General features: G+C 51.1%; 8 protein-coding genes across 9 annotated transcripts; 4 read left to right on the forward strand and 4 right to left on the reverse strand.

Annotated features, from left to right (window-relative positions):
- The first annotated feature begins 308 nt into the window (after positions 1 to 308).
- Positions 309 to 1,766, forward strand: PV10_00123 (uncharacterized protein). The gene is made up of 2 exons (XM_016364157.1): positions 309 to 539; positions 778 to 1,766. The coding sequence occupies exons 1-2, from the start codon at positions 515 to 517 to the stop codon at positions 1,251 to 1,253; spliced, it is 501 nt and encodes a 166-aa protein (XP_016227806.1). The 5' UTR covers positions 309 to 514; the 3' UTR covers positions 1,254 to 1,766.
- A 405-nt stretch (positions 1,767 to 2,171) lies between these two features.
- On the forward strand, positions 2,172 to 5,469 carry PV10_00124 (uncharacterized protein). Its single transcript, XM_016364158.1, has 4 exons — positions 2,172 to 2,731; positions 2,808 to 3,429; positions 3,484 to 3,559; positions 3,608 to 5,469. Exons 1-4 carry the CDS (start codon positions 2,383 to 2,385, stop codon positions 3,956 to 3,958), a joined length of 1,398 nt encoding a protein of 465 aa, XP_016227807.1. The 5' UTR covers positions 2,172 to 2,382; the 3' UTR covers positions 3,959 to 5,469.
- PV10_00125 (uncharacterized protein) lies at positions 4,060 to 4,674 on the reverse strand (the record flags this gene model as incomplete). The annotated part of the gene is made up of 3 exons (XM_016364159.1): positions 4,060 to 4,133; positions 4,193 to 4,505; positions 4,564 to 4,674. 3 exons carry the CDS (start codon positions 4,672 to 4,674, stop codon positions 4,060 to 4,062), a joined length of 498 nt encoding a protein of 165 aa, XP_016227808.1.
- Positions 5,470 to 5,966: 497 nt separating the features above from the next.
- On the reverse strand, positions 5,967 to 7,374 carry PV10_00126. Of its 2 annotated transcripts, XM_016364161.1 has the most exons (2): positions 6,670 to 7,374; positions 5,967 to 6,595 (listed from the first exon to the last, which is right to left on the reverse strand). In XM_016364161.1, exons 1-2 carry the CDS (start codon positions 6,762 to 6,764, stop codon positions 6,283 to 6,285), a joined length of 408 nt encoding a protein of 135 aa, XP_016227810.1. In that variant the 5' UTR covers positions 6,765 to 7,374; the 3' UTR covers positions 5,967 to 6,282. The 2 variants fall into 2 exon arrangements, with proteins under 2 accessions (XP_016227810.1, XP_016227809.1); XM_016364160.1 differs by having other exon boundaries at positions 5,967 to 7,374.
- An 815-nt stretch (positions 7,375 to 8,189) lies between these two features.
- PV10_00127 (uncharacterized protein) lies at positions 8,190 to 10,080 on the forward strand (the record flags this gene model as incomplete). Its single annotated transcript, XM_016364162.1, has 2 exons — positions 8,190 to 9,097; positions 9,212 to 10,080. The coding sequence occupies exons 1-2, from the start codon at positions 8,632 to 8,634 to the stop codon at positions 10,078 to 10,080; spliced, it is 1,335 nt and encodes a 444-aa protein (XP_016227811.1). The 5' UTR covers positions 8,190 to 8,631.
- Positions 10,081 to 10,734: 654 nt separating this feature from the next.
- PV10_00128 (uncharacterized protein) lies at positions 10,735 to 11,512 on the forward strand (the record flags this gene model as incomplete). Its single annotated transcript, XM_016364163.1, has 2 exons — positions 10,735 to 11,131; positions 11,196 to 11,512. 2 exons carry the CDS (start codon positions 10,735 to 10,737, stop codon positions 11,510 to 11,512), a joined length of 714 nt encoding a protein of 237 aa, XP_016227812.1.
- On the reverse strand, positions 11,301 to 13,377 carry PV10_00129 (uncharacterized protein). Its single transcript, XM_016364164.1, has 2 exons — positions 12,790 to 13,377; positions 11,301 to 12,669 (listed from the first exon to the last, which is right to left on the reverse strand). Exons 1-2 carry the CDS (start codon positions 12,979 to 12,981, stop codon positions 11,593 to 11,595), a joined length of 1,269 nt encoding a protein of 422 aa, XP_016227813.1. The 5' UTR covers positions 12,982 to 13,377; the 3' UTR covers positions 11,301 to 11,592.
- Positions 13,378 to 13,824: 447 nt separating this feature from the next.
- PV10_00130 (aconitate hydratase, mitochondrial) lies at positions 13,825 to 17,587 on the reverse strand (the record flags this gene model as incomplete). The annotated part of the gene is made up of 12 exons (XM_016364165.1): positions 13,825 to 14,428; positions 14,481 to 14,835; positions 14,922 to 15,467; positions 16,254 to 16,260; positions 16,315 to 16,376; positions 16,429 to 16,524; positions 16,580 to 16,708; positions 16,769 to 17,142; positions 17,193 to 17,236; positions 17,273 to 17,353; positions 17,410 to 17,427; positions 17,549 to 17,587. 12 exons carry the CDS (start codon positions 17,585 to 17,587, stop codon positions 13,825 to 13,827), a joined length of 2,355 nt encoding a protein of 784 aa, XP_016227814.1.
- Positions 17,588 to 18,507: the final 920 nt, after the last annotated feature.

Here is an 18,507-nt window from a genome sequence, read left to right on the forward strand (position 1 = left end):
GGGTCCAAGTCGGGCCATGACTACGGGTTGCCGGCACTGGCTAAAAAGCATGCCAACACATCAAAGAACTTACGATGCCAAAGAGCAGAATTGAATTCCACTTTCTGACAAGAGCCAATACCCGATCGTTTTCGTCGGTCGGGTGTTTGGCCACTGTGGACGTCTGAGTTGCCCCACGCAAGTCCTGCCTGCTTCGCTGTCATTGCAGGACCTCGACAACGGGAGGACCGATTGTGTGGTTTCTTGCAATGGCTGACTTGTAAAAAGGCCTGGTAACGCTGCTGCTCTTGAGGTTTTACTACCTGACACTGCTTGCCTGGAAATTCCAATCCACCGAGGTCTTTGACACGGGTAGCATTTCTATGTGGCGGTTCTTGTCGTCCCAATCCGTTCGTGGTTGACAGCTTGACTCTTGGTGGTTCGATTCAGTTTTGTCGAATTTTGAGATTTTTTGCTGGCACGGACAAGATAGGGCTTTGGGCACCAATATCTTTTGGCCAGTGTCCATGCAGACATGCTGCATACCGTTTATCTGGCCAGTATGTCTTCTCCAACAGCAGTGTTTCACGTTCTCTGGTGCCAACTCAGGACTCGTGCAAGGCGAGCCATATTCTATGAGTGTCGTCCGAGTTCGAGTTTATCTTCGAGGAGCACCATAGTCCCCAGCTATTCGAGGCACATCGATTGGATTCGTCTCGTGGCACCAATTACTGTGCTGCTACGAATGCTATGGCTTCAAACAAACTATACCAGCAGGGTACTGACATATCTTCTCAGGTCTCTGTCAGCGGCGTCGGTGGCCTGAACCTTCGTACCAGATAACCCGGAGCCCAGCGGGATACCGTTGCATCGTTCGAGTCAACAATCGAGAGTATCAGACCTCGAACCACCACAGCTCCGAGTCGTCGGCCAAGGAGGGAGCGGCTCTGATCGCTTTCAACATCTGCCGGAACTTCTCGGCAAACGATGGCATGTACCCCACGGGGTTTGCACATGGCGGTGTTATCCAGGGCAACCCAGTCCCTGTAGGGTCTGGACGACACAGCCGACGAAGCGGGAGCGATCGAAACGACTATCGATATGGCGATACCGACAGCACCGGCAGTAGAAGTGGGGGGAGTTCCCCTGATTGGACTGATGGTCGCAGCCCAGACCTCTTCCGCCTATCGGGTGGACAACAGACATTGTATCCCTCGAGATCTACGACCGATCTGCCTTACGTTGACAAGCGGCGTGTCAATGTACGCTACTGAACGACGCAAGAGGGTGGCGGGGCCGAGGTGACGGCCTCTGACGTTCCATTCCAACCCATTCAAGATGTACGACTTTGATTCACCCCCGAAAAACGAGACCCATGACCCCTTTTGATGACCACCTCCAAAACGACAACGACAATGACATGACAATGAGAATGACAATGACCGCGACCATGTATGCAACAGCGGCCACGACGATGATCGCGAGCCGCCAAAAGCGTCAACGCTCAATGGCCGGATGATATGATGACTTTTGAGACGGGGACTTTTGACGATGCCGTTTTCTAGTAGACAAGACATAATGAGGCAGGCAACTGTTGCGATCTTCATCACCATCGTTGCGCATCAGCATGACAGACCTAGCGAGTGGAGGGTGCTTTTGCTGTTCCTTCCTTTTCTGCTAATTTGTTCTGGAGGATGTGGCTTATGCAATTTATTCTCTTTTCAATGCGCTGAGACAGCTATGAAACCAAACAATGATGATGACTTATGACCTTTTTCAACAATCAAGTACGCGCTGTTATTCTTCAGATCATGACCAAGACCATGAGGCACTCATGCCAAATCGGTAGGGATGATGCTACCTAGGCATACATCATACACCAGGGTACCTTAGAAGTACCTATCAATGGTAGCCTTACCATCCACGGTGTAGTACTCCGTATGTACCTAGGTAATCATCCAACAACACGTGCACATACATAGATTGGCGCTTGCCTTCGGAACACGTCCGAGGGTTGATCAATTGTCATTGGCGCGGCAAGCTTTAACGAGGAAGGAGCAAATTCCCAGCAAACTGTGGCTGAAGGATGCTTGTTTACTTGTTTTGCAGACCAACAAAATGCTTGGCGGGCTTTGGATTGAGCCACATGACGTCGCGATGCGCAAACGTCGTGTTTTCAACAAGGCACCAAGCTTATGATGATACTGTCAGAGTATTAATGTCATTCATCTTGCTTTACAACCCTCTGGTTCTTTGACCTCGAATCTGGTCACTGATTCATTCCCACTTCGCCATGCATCTTGTCGCTCTCTAGCATTGATTCTTGGTTCTCCCCTCGTACGCCCATGGAGGTGACATCCTGTTTTGGGAAGCCACAGCAGTGATCTCAAAGACGCGCCCAAGATGCGACATTCTGTAGTGACGCGAAGGCTTTGTCCTCGTGGTATATCTCATGGTTATTTTCAGTCTTTCAAGTCAAGAACATGTCCTACTTCTCAACTGGCTAGTCGACCCGGCTTTGGTCGAACATATGCGCCACATCCTATCCTTGTCTTCTCTCGAAGTGCCTCAAAGGTTTCGTATGAACAAAAGGCCAAAGAACTGAATCAGCAGGGCGTGGACGAGGCCCTTTCCGACTTTGATGAAGCCATTGCTGAGCAAAAAGACAAGCAAAGCCGTGCGCCGTGGCATCGACAAGGTGCTGATGTGCCCCCTGTAAGGCGACAGCGATCCGCTGGGGCTATGACAAAAGGTTGGCATCGGATGAGCCACTTACACTCTCCATGAAATCATCTCTCGAGGATACTATCTTGCTGACACGTGTCTAGGGAAACTACTTACAACTCCGTCCAGACTCCTCAAGCTGGTTGTTCCGTTGACAACCAGCGACCATAATACCGATCGAAAGGACGTTGCCCCCTTGGCCCTCCTAGTCCACCCTCAGCAACCTTTGTCATACCTCGAACGACTGATCCAGTCTGAATTGCCCAGCATCACCACGGAAAAGGGCGAGAACCGTGTCCCAGCGGTCGTGTTCAGGGCCAAGGAGGCCAAGAACGATGAGATCAAACCGGACAAGCAGACTCCCGAGGAACAGGATAAGAAGCCTAGTCTTGGCGATGGTTCAGTCCAAAGTTACAGTGGTCAGGGAAGAGAGGGAAGTGGCCAAGACGAAGGCGAATTTGTCAAGTGGTCAGCCTCCACCGAGATTGGAGATTTCATTCGGGACGCTGCTCGCGCCAAAGAGTTCGAGATCCAAATCGAGGGGTTCACGGATGCCATCAAAGTCGGCGTGCCTTCATTCAATGACCGGACCTTTTACCTCCGACAGAAGCTTCGCAAGACCTCCAGGCAAATCTCAGACATGGCAGTCATAAAAAAAGAGTGCGACGAGGCTGCTCACAAGGCTGGCCAACGTATCGCCATGTCAGGCTGTGGCCTTCTCATTGGGTATGGATGACGATGAAGAGACGACCAAGTTGTGGACTGAGCTGATTACTCTAGGTATTGGTATGTCGTCTACCGCTTGACATTTGAGACGGACTATGGGTGGGACACAATGGAACCCGTCACCTATCTAGTAAGTGGTGCGGCATCGATATGGGCAACGCAACTGACGTCAATATAGGTCGGCTTGAGTGGCATTATTGGGGGTTACATGTGGTTCCTCTATCATAACCGTGAGGTCTCTTATCGGTCTGCCATGAATCTCACCATCAGTCGTCGCCAAAGCAAGCTCTACGAAGTCAAAGGATTCGATCTTCAGAAGTGGGAAGGCCTTATTGAGGAAGGTAATGCCATCAGGAAAGAAATCAAGGCCGTGGCTACCGAATACGACGTCGAGTGGAATGAGCGTGAGGACGAGAAGGATCCTGCTGTCACTAAAGCTCTCAGAGACGATCGAAAGGCCTCAAAGGACGACGACGGCCAGTCCAAAGAGGAGGATGACAAGGACGGAGACGATGGCGACAAGAAATGACAAATTGAGGCTATTAAAACAGTTCCATCATCAGGACGAATGTGCCAACCTGCGGCTCTCTGCTTCCCAGCAACGACAATATAAACATCTGTCTCTTTTGCTCAACGAGGAACATACTTGTCTCGGGCAGGATCAAACATGGCTGCATCCGTGCTCCCTCCACTGGAGCTCTGACCTGTGCAGTGGTGGACGTCAGGGTTTCGGTGTACAAGGTTGCGAGAGAACAAACATTACCTCCGCCGCTGCCTTCTCCTCCTCGACGGTTGCGATTATTGCGAATGTCACGGGATCGAAAAACGCTGTACAGAAGCCATTGGGTGACCCAATTGGGGCCGAATTCACCGGTTGTGGCACCGCGATCGAAGAGACTTCGCTGAACGGTGCCCGGTTTGGCCTGTTGCCACGTATCAATGACGGCCTGTCGACGACGTTCTGGGCGGATATGATGCCAGAAGAAAGGTTGGGCGATTGAAGTGTCGTTGCGTTTATCGTCGACCAAACTGGTGCGGTCCGAGTTGATCTTGTTGTACACGGCGATGGCTTCTTCCTTGGGGCCGGTCAATCGGAGTTTTCGGACGAAGAGGCAGGAGAACGATTGATCTTACCCTCATGGCGCGGTAATAACCCTCGTGCTTGGGATCGGAGGTGCTCAGGCCAAGGGCCTTCATGAAGTCGTCTTTGGGGGCCCGGGGACCGACAGGATTCGACGGAGGCATGTTGGAGGAGCAAGGTGAAAAGGAAATGGTCGAAGAAACAGCCCGAAAAGAGTATGTGCAAAGGAAGATGGAGAAGGATGTCGAGGGTGAAGGGGAGCACAACGAGTGAGTGGCACAAAGGTCAACCAGGTGAGGCTGTGATGCTGCAGCAGAGTCTATATATTGCAAGCGAGAACCCCGGATTCCGGGTGGAGGTGGAGAGGGAGCAAACAGGAGCGTGATGGGATTCACATTGCGTCTGTATGAGCATGGCGACGAGGAGGACGGGTTTCGCACCTGGGTTGGGCATGAGGTCGAGGCAAGGCAATTTGCAAATTGGCGCTTCTGGCGCGTCAGAGTCGATTCCGAGATCCGTCGTCAACAACAGGACATTGAGCCTGAGGTCAGTGGAAGAGACAGGGCCTGCGAGATGAGATGGAAGGCACAAACAAGTGTGGAAAAGTTTGACCCATGTGCGTAGCCGGATGACCAGGGCACCGCGTGGTCGGTTGGTTGTTGTGTGGAACCCAAGCCAACACCAAAACGGACAACGGCTCTGGCTTGCCGCGTGCATACTCTTCAGGGTGCCTCATTGCAGGTGACATGGGAGCATCAGCGTCTCGGTCGCGACGACAATTCTCAAACTCTTCTAGACACATGTACCGAAAGTTTCAAATCGGGGCAGGATGACGGCGGTCGACCAGGTGGCCATGAAGGGGAGGGCTAACAATAGGTAGGCAGCATGACAGTGTTTTGACAAGATCGATAGATTTTACCAAGTTAATTAGTCGACGTATCGGCTCCCCACCAAAGTGCCCCTTCGATGGAGCCATGACAAGTATGGGTAATCTTGGTTGCTGAGACAGGGCCACGGGTTCATCTGATACTCTGCTACACCAACATGCGAGCGAGCCAAGCCAGACGTCCAGCCGTGGTTTTGCCCTCGCGGCTCGGCCTCTATAATAGAAATAGAATCCGAACTCGACCACGCGTAGGGTCGGTCGAGGAAAAGACCGAATCCGGACACGGTTGGACTGGGGGCCCATGGACCATGGGTCGATGATGGCGTCTTCTCAAGTCGACTAGTCGGGTGGACAAGGGTTGGGGGAAGAGCATCACAGATCACAGTGTCTTGGCTTTGGTTGGCTGGCCACCGAGGAGGCCAATATGACAGGCTGCGGTGCGACGACGGGTTCTACAGCATTTTTCATCTAGCCATGGTGCTTCCAATACAACCGCAGCGGCAGTGTTGGGACGAGCACGAGGTCTTGTGCTATCAGTGTCCTAATAGTCAAGGTGCATTTGTTGCATTTGCGCACTGTTTGCTACCAGCGGCGGCAAGAATCCAAGACATGCAGGACGGACAAACAGATCGAAAATGTGCCTGGGTCCCAATGATTTTCTCCCAACAAATTGACACAACCATAGCCGTGCTTCGCCGACCACTGACCAGGCTACAACGCAAGTTTCTCATACTTGTCGGGGAAATCGAACACAAATCATGTCCAACATCCACTGTCACGCCGTGGCATGGCCCAGGCTGACTGCCGTCGATGGCTGCCGAGACCTAAGTGTCTCAAAGCAAACGAGTCTGGGTGGTCTGGTCTGCAAACATGCTGGCCTTCTCTCCTATTTGGCACGTGGATAATACATCCAGGCGCTCATGGTGATGACGATGAGGAGCATGGCCTGACTCTTTGATGGAAAAGGTCTAGGCTGGGGGGTAAAGGATCTCTCATAGGTCTGATAACGTCTATGAATTGGTGAGGCCACGCTGTGCGACCTAGCCAATATCAAAGCCGGGAGGACAAAGTGGACCGCAAGGCGATACAAGCATGGAACTACGACAGACTGTTGTGTTTGTGAGATATCGACATTCCCAATGTGGTGTAGGCCAAAACAGACGTCATGGAGGTGCCCAACTGCGGATCGTTCCTTGAGCCTTTGGCGAGGATGGAACATGATCAGAGGAGTCTGTACGTGGGGTTGGGGTGAAGCAGACGAATGCACACCTACATGGCAGTCGGACGGGCCCATTCCGGTTTCTCCAGCTTGTCTGGTTTTGATCTGCACAGGGTGAGGACAGGCTGACGGCACCCACACCTGACCATGCGCTCAGACCAAGATGAATGGCGAGATTGAAGGAGACCCAGGAGTTGTTCAAGGTGGTGTGAGAGATGGAGCCAAAGAGGTGCAAAGGGGTCGCTGTGATCGAGGTATCTCAAGACAGGCGAGGTCGGGTCCCATTCGAAGCCGGGCGCCTAATCAGGGCTTTGCAGAAATGTCAGGCACGGGGATCAGGGAGGATCAGGAAGGATCAGCTGAAGGTCAGACGACGTTGAAGATGGCGACAGGGCTGGGAGAAGTGGGGTGGAGATGTATCGAGGTTTGCCATGGTGCCATGGTGCCACGGTCAATGACCGCAGGCCGACCAGGCAGACTGGTACTCTTGAGATGGGAGGGCTGCCCACGCAGCGTTAACTAGGAAGGTCAGTTTGGAGACATCAGCATCAGCTAGGTAGAGAGGTACTGGCCCGAGATTGGCAGGGTGTAGAAGTTCTCAAGTAGTGGATGAAGAAGAGGAAAATGCGGGCCGGCTGATACATATATCGTAAGATGGAAATGGGTCAAGGTCGAGATTGGGAGTCGAGACGAGTCTCAAGCGAACATCTCAAAGAAGACACCATGACATTCGAATTTCCTCTTTGGGCAGAAAGGGCCTTTTCGGCCTCAAGTCAGTCAATCATGCATTGTTCGTTCCTGGCGCCTGCCTCGAAATTGAATATTTCCTTGCGAGTGGAAAGAGAGTAGGCAGGTACGCGGGACAGTTCCTGCCTATAGAGGAATGTTCTTTAGACTGCAGGTGCACCTACAAAGTATAGTCAAGTCAAGTCAAGGAAGCTGTGACTTGAACACACCAAAATCTTGAACACATACTGTGCTTAGGTACTTATTGTACAAGAATAACTCTCTTGCTTTTTATCGCCTTTAAGCCCTCAATACAATAACACCAACTACCAACTTTTATTACTCCGTACAGCCTCAGGAGAAACCCTCACATATGCCTGTCTAAATCACCAACCTTCCTTCCTTATCATACCCTAATCATCTCTCATTGGCGTGATTCAATCGATGTCTCAGGTCATATCCCCTCGCATCCTTTCCTTTCCTTTCCTTTAGTGCATCGTGTACCTAGGTATCTACCCATGGTACCTAGGTATCTTTCGTCAACCCAACATGCATCCTCGGCTGATTATAGATGGCGTTTTCATATTATCCTCATAACTCCTTCCATACTCTACCAATGTGTCCACACAAACATCCGCCAACCGGCATCACACCCTGCATAGGTACTCACTCGTACCTGATCTCCACTTCCCACCCTTAGCCTTTGGCCCCTCAGGCCTCTCTGTTCTTCCGATTTCCTTCCCTTCTCTTTCCGATTCGACGTTTGGTTTGGCGGTCCAGTATTGACATGATCCCTCAAGCTGCTTGACCTTCGCACACCTACCTCTCTGCCTCCGATGTGCTATATTTTTCATCTATATTCAGCTAATCAACACTCTCATCCGTCATCAAACTCGAAACTTAATGCCTCTTCTCATCCTTGATCTACCCTGCAGTCCTCAGCCTTAGTGCCATTCTATGGCTGGCCCACTTGGCCTTTTTACCACCTTTTCAGGCTAATTATTGACGTCCACAGGTCGTCGCTAAGCAGAACGCCACTGCCACTGCATTCTACACTCCTTGTCTGAAATCGATCGTGGTCGTCTTCGCTTCTTCCCTTCCCACATGGTCATCCGACCTCCCAATCACACAACGCCACAACACTCATCACGCATCTCTCCATCACTACATCACTACTCAGACTCACCACGCGCCCGGCCCCCCCTTGTCCGAGTCAAAGCGAAATTTCCCAACATCCCCGGACTTTCCACCTCCGCGCCACACCTCTCACTCATCGATTGATCGATATCGATGGCGCTCTCAGATCAGCCCTCGACTTCAGACCTACCTCTCCCGACTGCACTCCCTGTCCTTTTCCTCAAGACCCGTTCTCAGCCACATGATGCTTATGAAGAATATTTCTCCACACTCGGAGCGTTTTCGATCCCTGACGCAAACTCCACCCCCTCGGAACTCTCCACTCCCGCCTTCCTACCCCTGTTTCTCCCTGTCTTGGAACATCACCCCAACGTCGCCAACCTCGAGGCATTGAAGCACTTACTCCGATCCCGAAATCTTCATTGCGCTTATGGAGGCATCATCTTCACTAGCCAACGCGCCGTCGAGGCTTGGTCCCAAGTCGTCAATTCGGTCGATGTGCCTCATTCACATGAGAGTCGCGGGGCCGAGTCAGGGGATCCCTCAACCTTGTTGGTGCCTTCTGCTCCCCATCGCGCCGAGGTTGGATTACGGCCACAATCCCATTCCTCTATAATCGGTATTGTCTATTCCCAGTCTTCAGTCTTTCTCCTCGTGTCCTTTTGTTTCGGATCGTGACCCAGGTCCTTGACTCAATTTGATGGAGACCACTAATGTTTTGTCCCTCCTGCAGCGTCCAACACAGACAACGACGACTCAACTCATTCACAGTGTCCCTCGAATCCCTCTACAACACCCACCGAGTTGCTAGACGATGACTTCAACTTTCCACTTTACTCAGTTGGTCCTGCAACGTCACGCGCCCTGAATACACTCATCTCAGAGTCCTCCCTCAACCCCACATCATCCTTTGCCCATCTACGACCCCTTGTGGTTGGCGACCATTCTGGCAATGGTGCCAATCTAGCACAGTACATTCTATCTCATTATAATTCCCTGCACGCCACCAAATTGTACACCTTCTACGACGCTCCTCGCTTACCTTTCACCCCACTTCTAGGGCCCTCTAGTGGTGACCGTGTGCAAGCACTTGATCAGAGATTGCGCAAAAAGGGTCTGTTGTTCCTCGTCGGTGAACAGAGACGAGACGTTATCCCCAAAACCCTAGCTGACCCTGATTCTAAATTACACCCCAATCAGAGAATCAAAGTTGATGAACTCGAGGTCTACTCTACGGGAATTATGCCATCCTTTCCCCAACAATTTGCTTCCAAGATTCATGACCTCACAGATAGTTCCCTCGGAACTAGCCTCATCATCATTGTCGTCTTCTCACCTCAGGGCTGTGAGGCCATGTTGACCTCTCTGGGCTTCCTCGACCACCAAGGTCGTCTCACCGAAAAAGCAACCACCCGTTGGACTACCAACTCTGCCCAGAAAGTTGATGGTCCCAACTTTGTCATTGTCACGATTGGTCCCACCACGAGAGACTATCTCAAGGACACATTTGGCTTTGATGCTGACGCTTGTGCCTCCAAGCCCACTCCACAAGGAGTCGGTGAAGCAATCAGAGCATTCTTATCCGACAGAGGCTTAGTCTAAGAGTCGCAGCATTTTGAAAACCTCAGTGGCCATACTGGGGGCGACTGTGTGGTGAGCCTTTGAACTGCCGTGCATCGCCATGCCCTTGTACAATGAAGGCCTGGATTCTGGCTGCGGTCCTTATGCGTGTTGAGAACTATCACCTCAAACATCAATTACCCTCAATGAAGATGCCACAACAGCAATCTCATTGAAGCTCTCCCAGCCACTACACAGGCATATGCATATTCGAGACGAAACCCTCCTAAGATGTTAACAGGCCATGGTTATTCTTGTGCAGCTGGAGAACGTCATATGATGTCATGTCGCGCTAACTCTGTTTCGATGACTTCTTATTTCAAACGGGGCCATCGCAAGGATAGTCAGAAACTTAGGTCTCGTTGGTATTGTAATGATGTCGACCTAATCGCGTCAAACATAAACCCTCAGGCCTGAGTCACAAGTGTCGGTGGTTTGCATACGCGGATAAGATGATGACATGGACAACCCCCAACTCCGAGTCTTGATATGGATATATAGATATCATGTTCTCCGGGACTATCTTCCTTATCAACTTATATCCTCCATCCTCTATGCACCGATGGTCAACCTAATAACTCGAGAACTGAAGGCTAGAGAGTCGTGTACCGTTCAGCTCATCATCTCACAGCAAACATGATATCGCCCCCGGACCAGGCGCCATTGCCGGCTAATGCCCCAATAGGTGGCATTAAACCCAAGGCAGCAAGCACTGCGACGATAGAAGTCAATGGAGAGAGGTTGGATATTCGCATCCTCGAAAGCATTCGAGATTGGGTTTCCTGGTATGGCTGGCTTTCGGACCTCTTTGTCGATCGGAATTGCTGGTCGCTACTCCACGCCGACGACCGTATCCTTGAAAAACACCGACCCCCGCTTCCGCTGCTTGCATCTCGCAACGAGCTGAATGAATATATCAGGCTTTGCGACGCATACGATGAGCAGCAGATCAGACTTTTCTGGGCAAAGGACATCTTCTGGGCGTCTCTCAGCTCCGAAGTTCGCCTTGAAACCGCCAGACTGGGGTTCTGCGGTCTGAATCATGCCATTTGCTATCTGGATAGGAAATACAATCCAGCCAGTCGTGATCCTCTTAGAAGTACCCACGCTCTTGTGGGTTACGGTTCCTCTCGAAGAAACCCGGGTTGGCCTTACCGATCTCACTGTGGTTGGCGCTGTAGCAGAGAATGCCAGCGATGCCATTGCCGAGCATGTAGTATTAGGCCTATACGAATACGTAGCTTCTAGCCTTGATAGTTCCAGTTATTGTCAGAAGACTCCCATCCTCTCGACAGATTCTGATTTCTTCGTCGTCTTCTCGTGTGATGTTGGCAGCTTGGTTCCACGTGATATCTCAAAGGGCGACAATCTTCGCTTCTATGGCCAGTTTTCGGGGTTTCACTGCAACGAGTGACAGCCAGCCGTCTGGCTGGAAGACGCCTGCTATAAACATTGACTCGGATTTCCTACTAACTTTCCCACAAGTTTCTGCATTCAAAGAGTCGCCTTCTCACAAGCCCTCCATTTACCCTCGCCAGTCTTGACAACTTTACCATCCTTCTTCAGCTTTTCTAGCACCATGATCAAGCCATACTCGGCCGGCTGATAGAGATTCTCGGGATAATGCCGATAGATGACCTTGACCATCTCCAGGCTCGTCCACTCCTTGCCCGGCGTCGCCTCCTTAGCAACGCCGGCGATGGCGGCTGCCTGAGAATCGACATCGCTCTCTTCTGACTCTGAACTACCGACAATGGTCAGAGAATCCGGCGCGGCTCGTGGAGTTTTCTTGGATGAGGTAGACGACGAGCTGATGTTTCCAGGGTTATTGCCGAACGGCGACTCGGGCGACTTGGTCGTGCCGTACTTCAAGACGTTCAAGGCCTCAACCTCACGCATGCGTCGATGACTCACGTATTCGTCAATCTTGGAGACTGCATCCTCAATCACTGCGCCATGGCCAGGGAAGGCACGTTTTTTGATTCCATCGACGTTGGCCATGGGAGACCCGTCCGTCCAGCTTTTCTGTTGAGCCGAAATTTGGTCCTGGACTTTGCGTTTCATTACAGCCAAGCTGTCAAGATAAAGGGCCAAGTCTTCGAAGACGGCGGTTCCGTGGCCGAGGACGTTGTCGGCGGTAAAGATTGCACCAATTTCATCGGCGTCTGGAGATGACGTGATCACAAAGGCCATGTGGTCTTTGGCGTGGCCGGGGGAGTGGATGGCTTGGATCTCCACGTCAGATTCAGAGTCTGTTCCCTCAATCTTAAACACCTGGCCATCTTGGATATCAATCACCCTCGAAGGGTCGAGAAGCCCATCTGGATCGTGGTTGGGGAGATGCTTATAGACTTTGACATCCGGAAATCTCGATTCTAGATCTTTGACGCCACCGATATGATCGTGGTGCCAGTGGGTGAGAATTGCAGTAGAGATGACTGGACTCTGTGCTTGCGACGAGAGTGCTGACGTGATGTTGTCGAGCCAGGCTTTCTCACCTTGGGCTGTGTCAAGCAGGAGGCGGCGAGGTCCACTTCCGAGTATGTACGTATTCGTCCCTTGAAGTGTGAACTAAAACCATGTACCCAGTCAGCAAGTTGGAAGCACAGCATAGCACAAGAAATACTAGCACAGTACATGGCCGATGTTGTTGCCAAAATCATATTCCTGGCACCAGGGACGAATTCCTACCTTGCTCGGATTGGCGCCCATGACACGAATCACATTTGTGCTGATCTGCTCCCAATCGGCAAGCTTGGGAAGAGTTTGAGCCATAGTTTTGTGACGATGATAGTGACCTGTGGCAAGTTGGCTGATAGTCTTGGGATGCTGGAATGAATTCAAAGCCTGGCTAAACGTCAGTGCTTTGCAGTTGAAGCGCATGTAACTGCTGAATGGTTTTGGCGAGAAGCTCTCTTGGTAGCTTGTCTATGTGTCTTTGAGGCGAGCCTTGTGCGAGCTACATGTGGCGACTTAGATATGACAAAACCAATCAATGGTTGAGCAGCCGGTGAGTCGAGGAGGGAATCGATAATCTTATGGGCGAATGGGGAATATCTCCAAATATAATATATTAAATTCCAACCCCACGCAGCGAGGCAGTGATACACCAGCAACCTTCAAGGTCCGGAGCCGATCACTCGGGGATAGCGTTGACAGATCTGGACGGGAACGACGAACAGAGCTTGGTCGACGGGGCTTGCGAACGTATGTATCGACTTTATACAATGTTTGTGATAGAAGATGCTGCGCACTCTATAGAATAGAGGACGGTAAGTGATTCTCGAATAGAGTGCCTTGAATGAGCAATTACAAAGACAGTTAGTTAATCCTGAACTTTAGTACCGAGGTTCACGGCAAATAGCCACGTGACTTTCCCCTCCCTCCGCGGGCCGGCTCTTCCCAAGAGTCAATAGTTAGTTACATAGCACTGGGTACCCCAGGTGTATGTGTACCTATGTTCTTGAGTCTGGGACATGGTCACCATCGAAATCAACACAAGTGCACGTTGGTATTGTCGCTATTGAAAGATACATAAACATCATATCATGCCTGAGCCCACGTTCGAATGCTGCTGCTACTCACTTCCAGGCTGGCATGTGATTGTGTTGACCTCACTCGAAGTCCTCCGAGCTTTCTTCCTGTCACTCTGTGTCTTCGCGATCAACCCTGTACACTAGATATATCAAGCAATCTTGAATCCTCCTACGCCGCCAGTCCAGTCCTTTACTTGGTGCCTGCCTTCTTGGCCATGGTGTTGAGAGCGCTGCCATTCTTAAACCACTCAATCTGTCCCTCATTGAAGGTGTGAGAAAGTTCAACCTCGAATGTCTTGCCGTCCTTAGGGTGGACTCTCATGGTGATGGGTTGGCCAGGGGCCAGTTTGGTCACGAGAAGATCAATCTTGTCGTCGGGATTGATTCGGTCGTAGTCTTCGGGGTTGGAGAATGTCAAGGGAAGCATACCTTGCTTCTTCAAGTTGGTTTCGTGGATACGAGCGAAGCTTCGGGTGATGATGGCCGTACCGCCAAGATGTCGAGGTTCCAAAGCAGCATGTTCTCTTGAGGAGCCTTCACCGTAGTTCCAGTCGCCGATGACGACCCATGGAATACCCTCGGCCTTGTACTTTCGCGCGGTGGCGGGCACTGCATCCCATTCGCCAGTCTTGAAGTTCTGAATCTTGTTCGCTTCGCCGTTTGCAGCGTTAATTGCGCCAATCAGCATGTTGTTTGAGATGTTGTCCAAATGGCCACGGTACTTCAACCATGGGCCGGCCATCGAGATGTGATCCGTTGTGGTCTTGCCCTGCGTCTTGATGAGGATAGGCACACTAGAAACGTTGTTAGCTTTGGCCTCAAAAAGGTCGAGATTGAGTTGCATACTCCAAAATGTCCTTGCCGTCCCAGGCACTGAAGGGTTCCAAAACTTGCAGACGGTCTGATGTAGGAGACACAGAAACCTCAACTGAAGAGCGTTCCTCTGGAGGCGCTTGATATGTGTCTCGGCCAGGGTCATATCCATTTCGGGGCAGACCATTACCCGTTGGTGGCTTGAGCTTGAACTCCTTGCCATCCTTGTCTTTTAGCGTATCAGTCAGAGGGTTGAAGTTGAGCGTGCCGGCAGCCGTCAGTGCTACCACAAGATCGGGCGAGGTGACGAAGGAATGTGTAGCAGGGTTGGCGTCGTTTCGTCCGGTAAAGTTACGGTTGTAGGACGACAGGATCGAGTTGGGAGTACCTTAAAGAGAAGTTAGCAAGGTATGAGACAACAATGGCGGGCAGAACATATTTTTTTCACGTCGGTTCGGTCCCATTGACCAATACATGGACCACAGGCGTTGGCCAGGATCATGCCACCAAAATCCTCAAGGGTCTTCAACTGGCCATCACGTTCGATGGTGGCACGGATCTGCTCGGAACCGGGGGTGACAGTGAACAAAGACTTGGCTTTGACTCCATGCTGCATAACATCCTCAGCGATGGAAGCAGCACGGCTCATGTCCTCATAGGAGGAGTTGGTGCAAGAACCGATCAAGCCAACCTTGAGTTCTTCAGGCCATCCGTTCTCCTTGACGGCATCCTTGAACTTGGAGATTGGAGTGGCCAAATCGGGAGTGAAGGGCCCGTTGATGTGAGGCTCGAGCTCGGAGAGATTGATCTCAATCAGCTGATCATACTCTGCGCCCTTGTCTTCCTTCAACTCATGGCTATAGGAGCGAGCAAAGTCTCCAATCGCCTTACGCTTGGTGGCGTTGAGGTAATCATACATACGATCATTGAATGGGAAGATCGAGGTGGTGGCTCCAATCTCGGCTCCCATGTTGCAGATCGTGGCCATACCAGTGCAGCTGATGCTGTCAACACCAGGACCTAATGAGATGAGGAGATTAGCGAATGTGCGACTCGGTCAAGAATGAAGGCGAAACAGGCATAAATAATACAAAAGAAACGTCCAGTCCAGATAGAGCGGTAAGAGAATGGTCACACTCAATGTGGTTCGCGGCCCAGGAAAAGTCCCATTACAGACTCCACGGAGTCGGAACGAGAAGGTTGCTAGAGTCGAGTCCGCGGTGCAGAAAATATCCCGTTGCAAGACTGCGTTGGCGGTTAGAGTAGAGTGGCGTTTGGCTAGTAGCTTCCCAAGCTTGCTTTGCTGATCAAGATGTCTTTTCAAATGCTGCCAGTGAAGCATGCCCCGGCCGAGTCGGATTGTTCTCGTCAAGGTAGCCGCCGGTCGCAGTGTGAGGGGTTGAGGACTGAGAAGGGATACGAGTCGACTGGGGAGGTCAGCCCACGTGATGGTCAGAAAGTCTGAAACTTATTAGTGGCGTCAACAACAGTCGCTTGAGGCAGCTTACCTTGCTGACGATTCAAGACAGTAGACCAAGTCCAGGTCCCAGAACCAGGGCGTTAGTCCAAAGTGAGAAGAGGAGAGGATAAGTCCAGATATCCAGTTTGTTTAAGTTTGTTGCGTAGCCGCAGTTTCCACGAGGGGCGCAGCACAGCGGAAATTCACTGGACGAGGAAGGTCCACCCTCAAACATTTGAATTGGGACGCGCAGCTTCCTCAACTCGAGGATTTGGGGGGCGCGACTTCCTCGACAGTACTCACGTGCGACATAAAAATCAGAAGCAAAAAAAGATGCCACGACATACCATGGTACTGTAAAAGATGTCAGTTTTCATGTCAAAACAGGACGGGGTTGCTCTCGCTCACTTCAACAATCGCGCCAGTACCACCCTTGACTGTGAGAATGCCGGCAACCTTGAGGATGATGTCTGAGGAAGAGTCAGCATTGTCTTCAGAAAAGGTTACCATTGTATCGCAAACCTTTGGGCGAGGTCCATCCAGAAAGTTCACCAGTCAACTTGACACCAATAACTTTAGGAGCCTTCAACTCCCAAGGAAGTCCAGCCATAACGTCGACTGATTGAAACAGGTTAGCGAAATGAAAGAACTTGGAAGGTTGGGGCAACAGTACCTGCGTCAGCGCCGCCGACACCAATTGCAGCCATACCGAGACCACCAGCGTTGGGAGTATGGGAATCAGTGCCAATCAACAAAGCACCGGGGAAGGCGTAATTTTCCAGGATGATCTGGTGAATGATACCTGCGTGGAAGCGTATGGGTTAGTCTTCTGAAGGCATAGGATGAGTGGTAGCCAAAATACCAGAGCCGGGTCTCCAAAAGCCGATGTTGTATTTCGCACAGGCGGTAGACAGAAAGTCATAGACTTCTCTGTTGATGTCCTTTGCTCTATCCAAATCCTTGTCGCCTCCAATCTGAGCTTCAATCAAATGATCGCAGTGGACGGTCGAAGGAGTTGCGACGGAAGGCATGCCGGCAGACATGAACTGGAGGATGGCCATCTGAGCAGTAGCATCTTGACAGGCTACTCGATCAGGTCGGAGCTTGAGGTATGAGACACCACGTTCGATGTCTTGGCCATGGGGATCATCCAAATGAGAGTATAGGACTTTTTCAGTCAAAGTAAGGGGTTTGTTTAGTCGCTTTCGAACGATGGCGAGGTTCTCGGACATTTTCCTATGCAGGCGATTAATATCGGAATAAGCTAACTATAACCAAGAACCTACTTGTAGTTGATGTAGTGACCTTTTTCCCAGTTTGTCATCTCGACCTGTATAGGGCAGTCAGATTTTACTGCACCTCATACCAAAAGACGGGGAGACTTATTCTTATCCAGAGGACTGTCAGAGACGGTCGCATATCCTGCGCGAGATGCTCGCAAGGGCTGCTGATATGGGTTAATATGATGACCATGGGGTCGAGAGGGGACGATCGAGCACTCACAGTCCCAAATTGGGAACCCTACAGTCGAAGGCCATATCAGTAATTGTTCTCAAGCACAGGTAAGAGTAGGCAGCTTGTATTTGTTGACATGACATGGCGGGGAATGGGTCAAAGAACTGGAGGAGAGCAAGAAACTCACCAGGCGCGAGGCCAGACGGCCCAATGGCCGTGCGGACATCATGATTGCGACGATACTTGAGCTCTAGCCGACAATTGGGAAGAATCAAGATCGACTCAGTGAAGGAGAAGAGTCTTCTCTACGGCGTGAGCAGAGTGGAGAGGAGAGAAGAAGGTTGTCAAGAATGAAGAAAAGGAAGCTGTGATGTGCGGAATGGTGGATGAACGGGTGGAAGCTCTGTCGGCTTGAGTTGGAGGCGTCCTCGGAGCAAAACGTGACTGGGCCAGGCCAAAGGCAGCGAATCGCAGTGGCGGCAGCTGGGGACGATAAGCCTTGGAATACGTCAAGCTCGCTAGGATTCTTGCGTCTTCACTTTACTCCTCTCGAGATCTGCTTCCACAGGATATGAGTGGATTAGCAAACCAGTATGAGTGTAGTAGTAATATGAGGGATGCTATTGTTGCTTCCTCTGCTACAAGTTGTGTCTTGTGCTTGAATCTGACGAGTATTTGTACCGTTGTGACCCATTCACCCCCAACTCCAGGCCCGAGGCTGCCCCACAGACACCGCCAATCTTCTACCTGGGCAACCCCCGGCGGATGCTCCGACAAGTCAAATCCCTCATGTTCCTTCGCATTTTCTTGCAGACCTGCAGACCTGGTCCCACAACCAATCACAACAGACATAATTACATTCTCAATCTCACATTTCACGTGCTCCGATATCTCATTATTGATGGTTGCCATGACCACTCGATCAAGGCGAAAAATCTACTCTCAACACATCCTTCCCACCGTCAAGAGCTCTTGTAAACTTGCTAGCATATTTATTAGCCGTCTAAGAAACCCTTTCATAGTGTGATTATTACACAGTCCTGCTTCCAGAATGGCAATGCTCCAGGAGCCCGATTCGGACCAGAACTTGTCCCATTTAGTCTGTATCTGATTGGCGGGTTCAACTCCCAAGCCCAATGCCGCGGC

This window comes from Exophiala mesophila (genome assembly GCF_000836275.1).
Source record: "Exophiala mesophila strain CBS 40295 unplaced genomic scaffold supercont1.1, whole genome shotgun sequence".
Classification (NCBI taxonomy): Eukaryota; Fungi; Ascomycota; class Eurotiomycetes; order Chaetothyriales; family Herpotrichiellaceae; genus Exophiala; species Exophiala mesophila.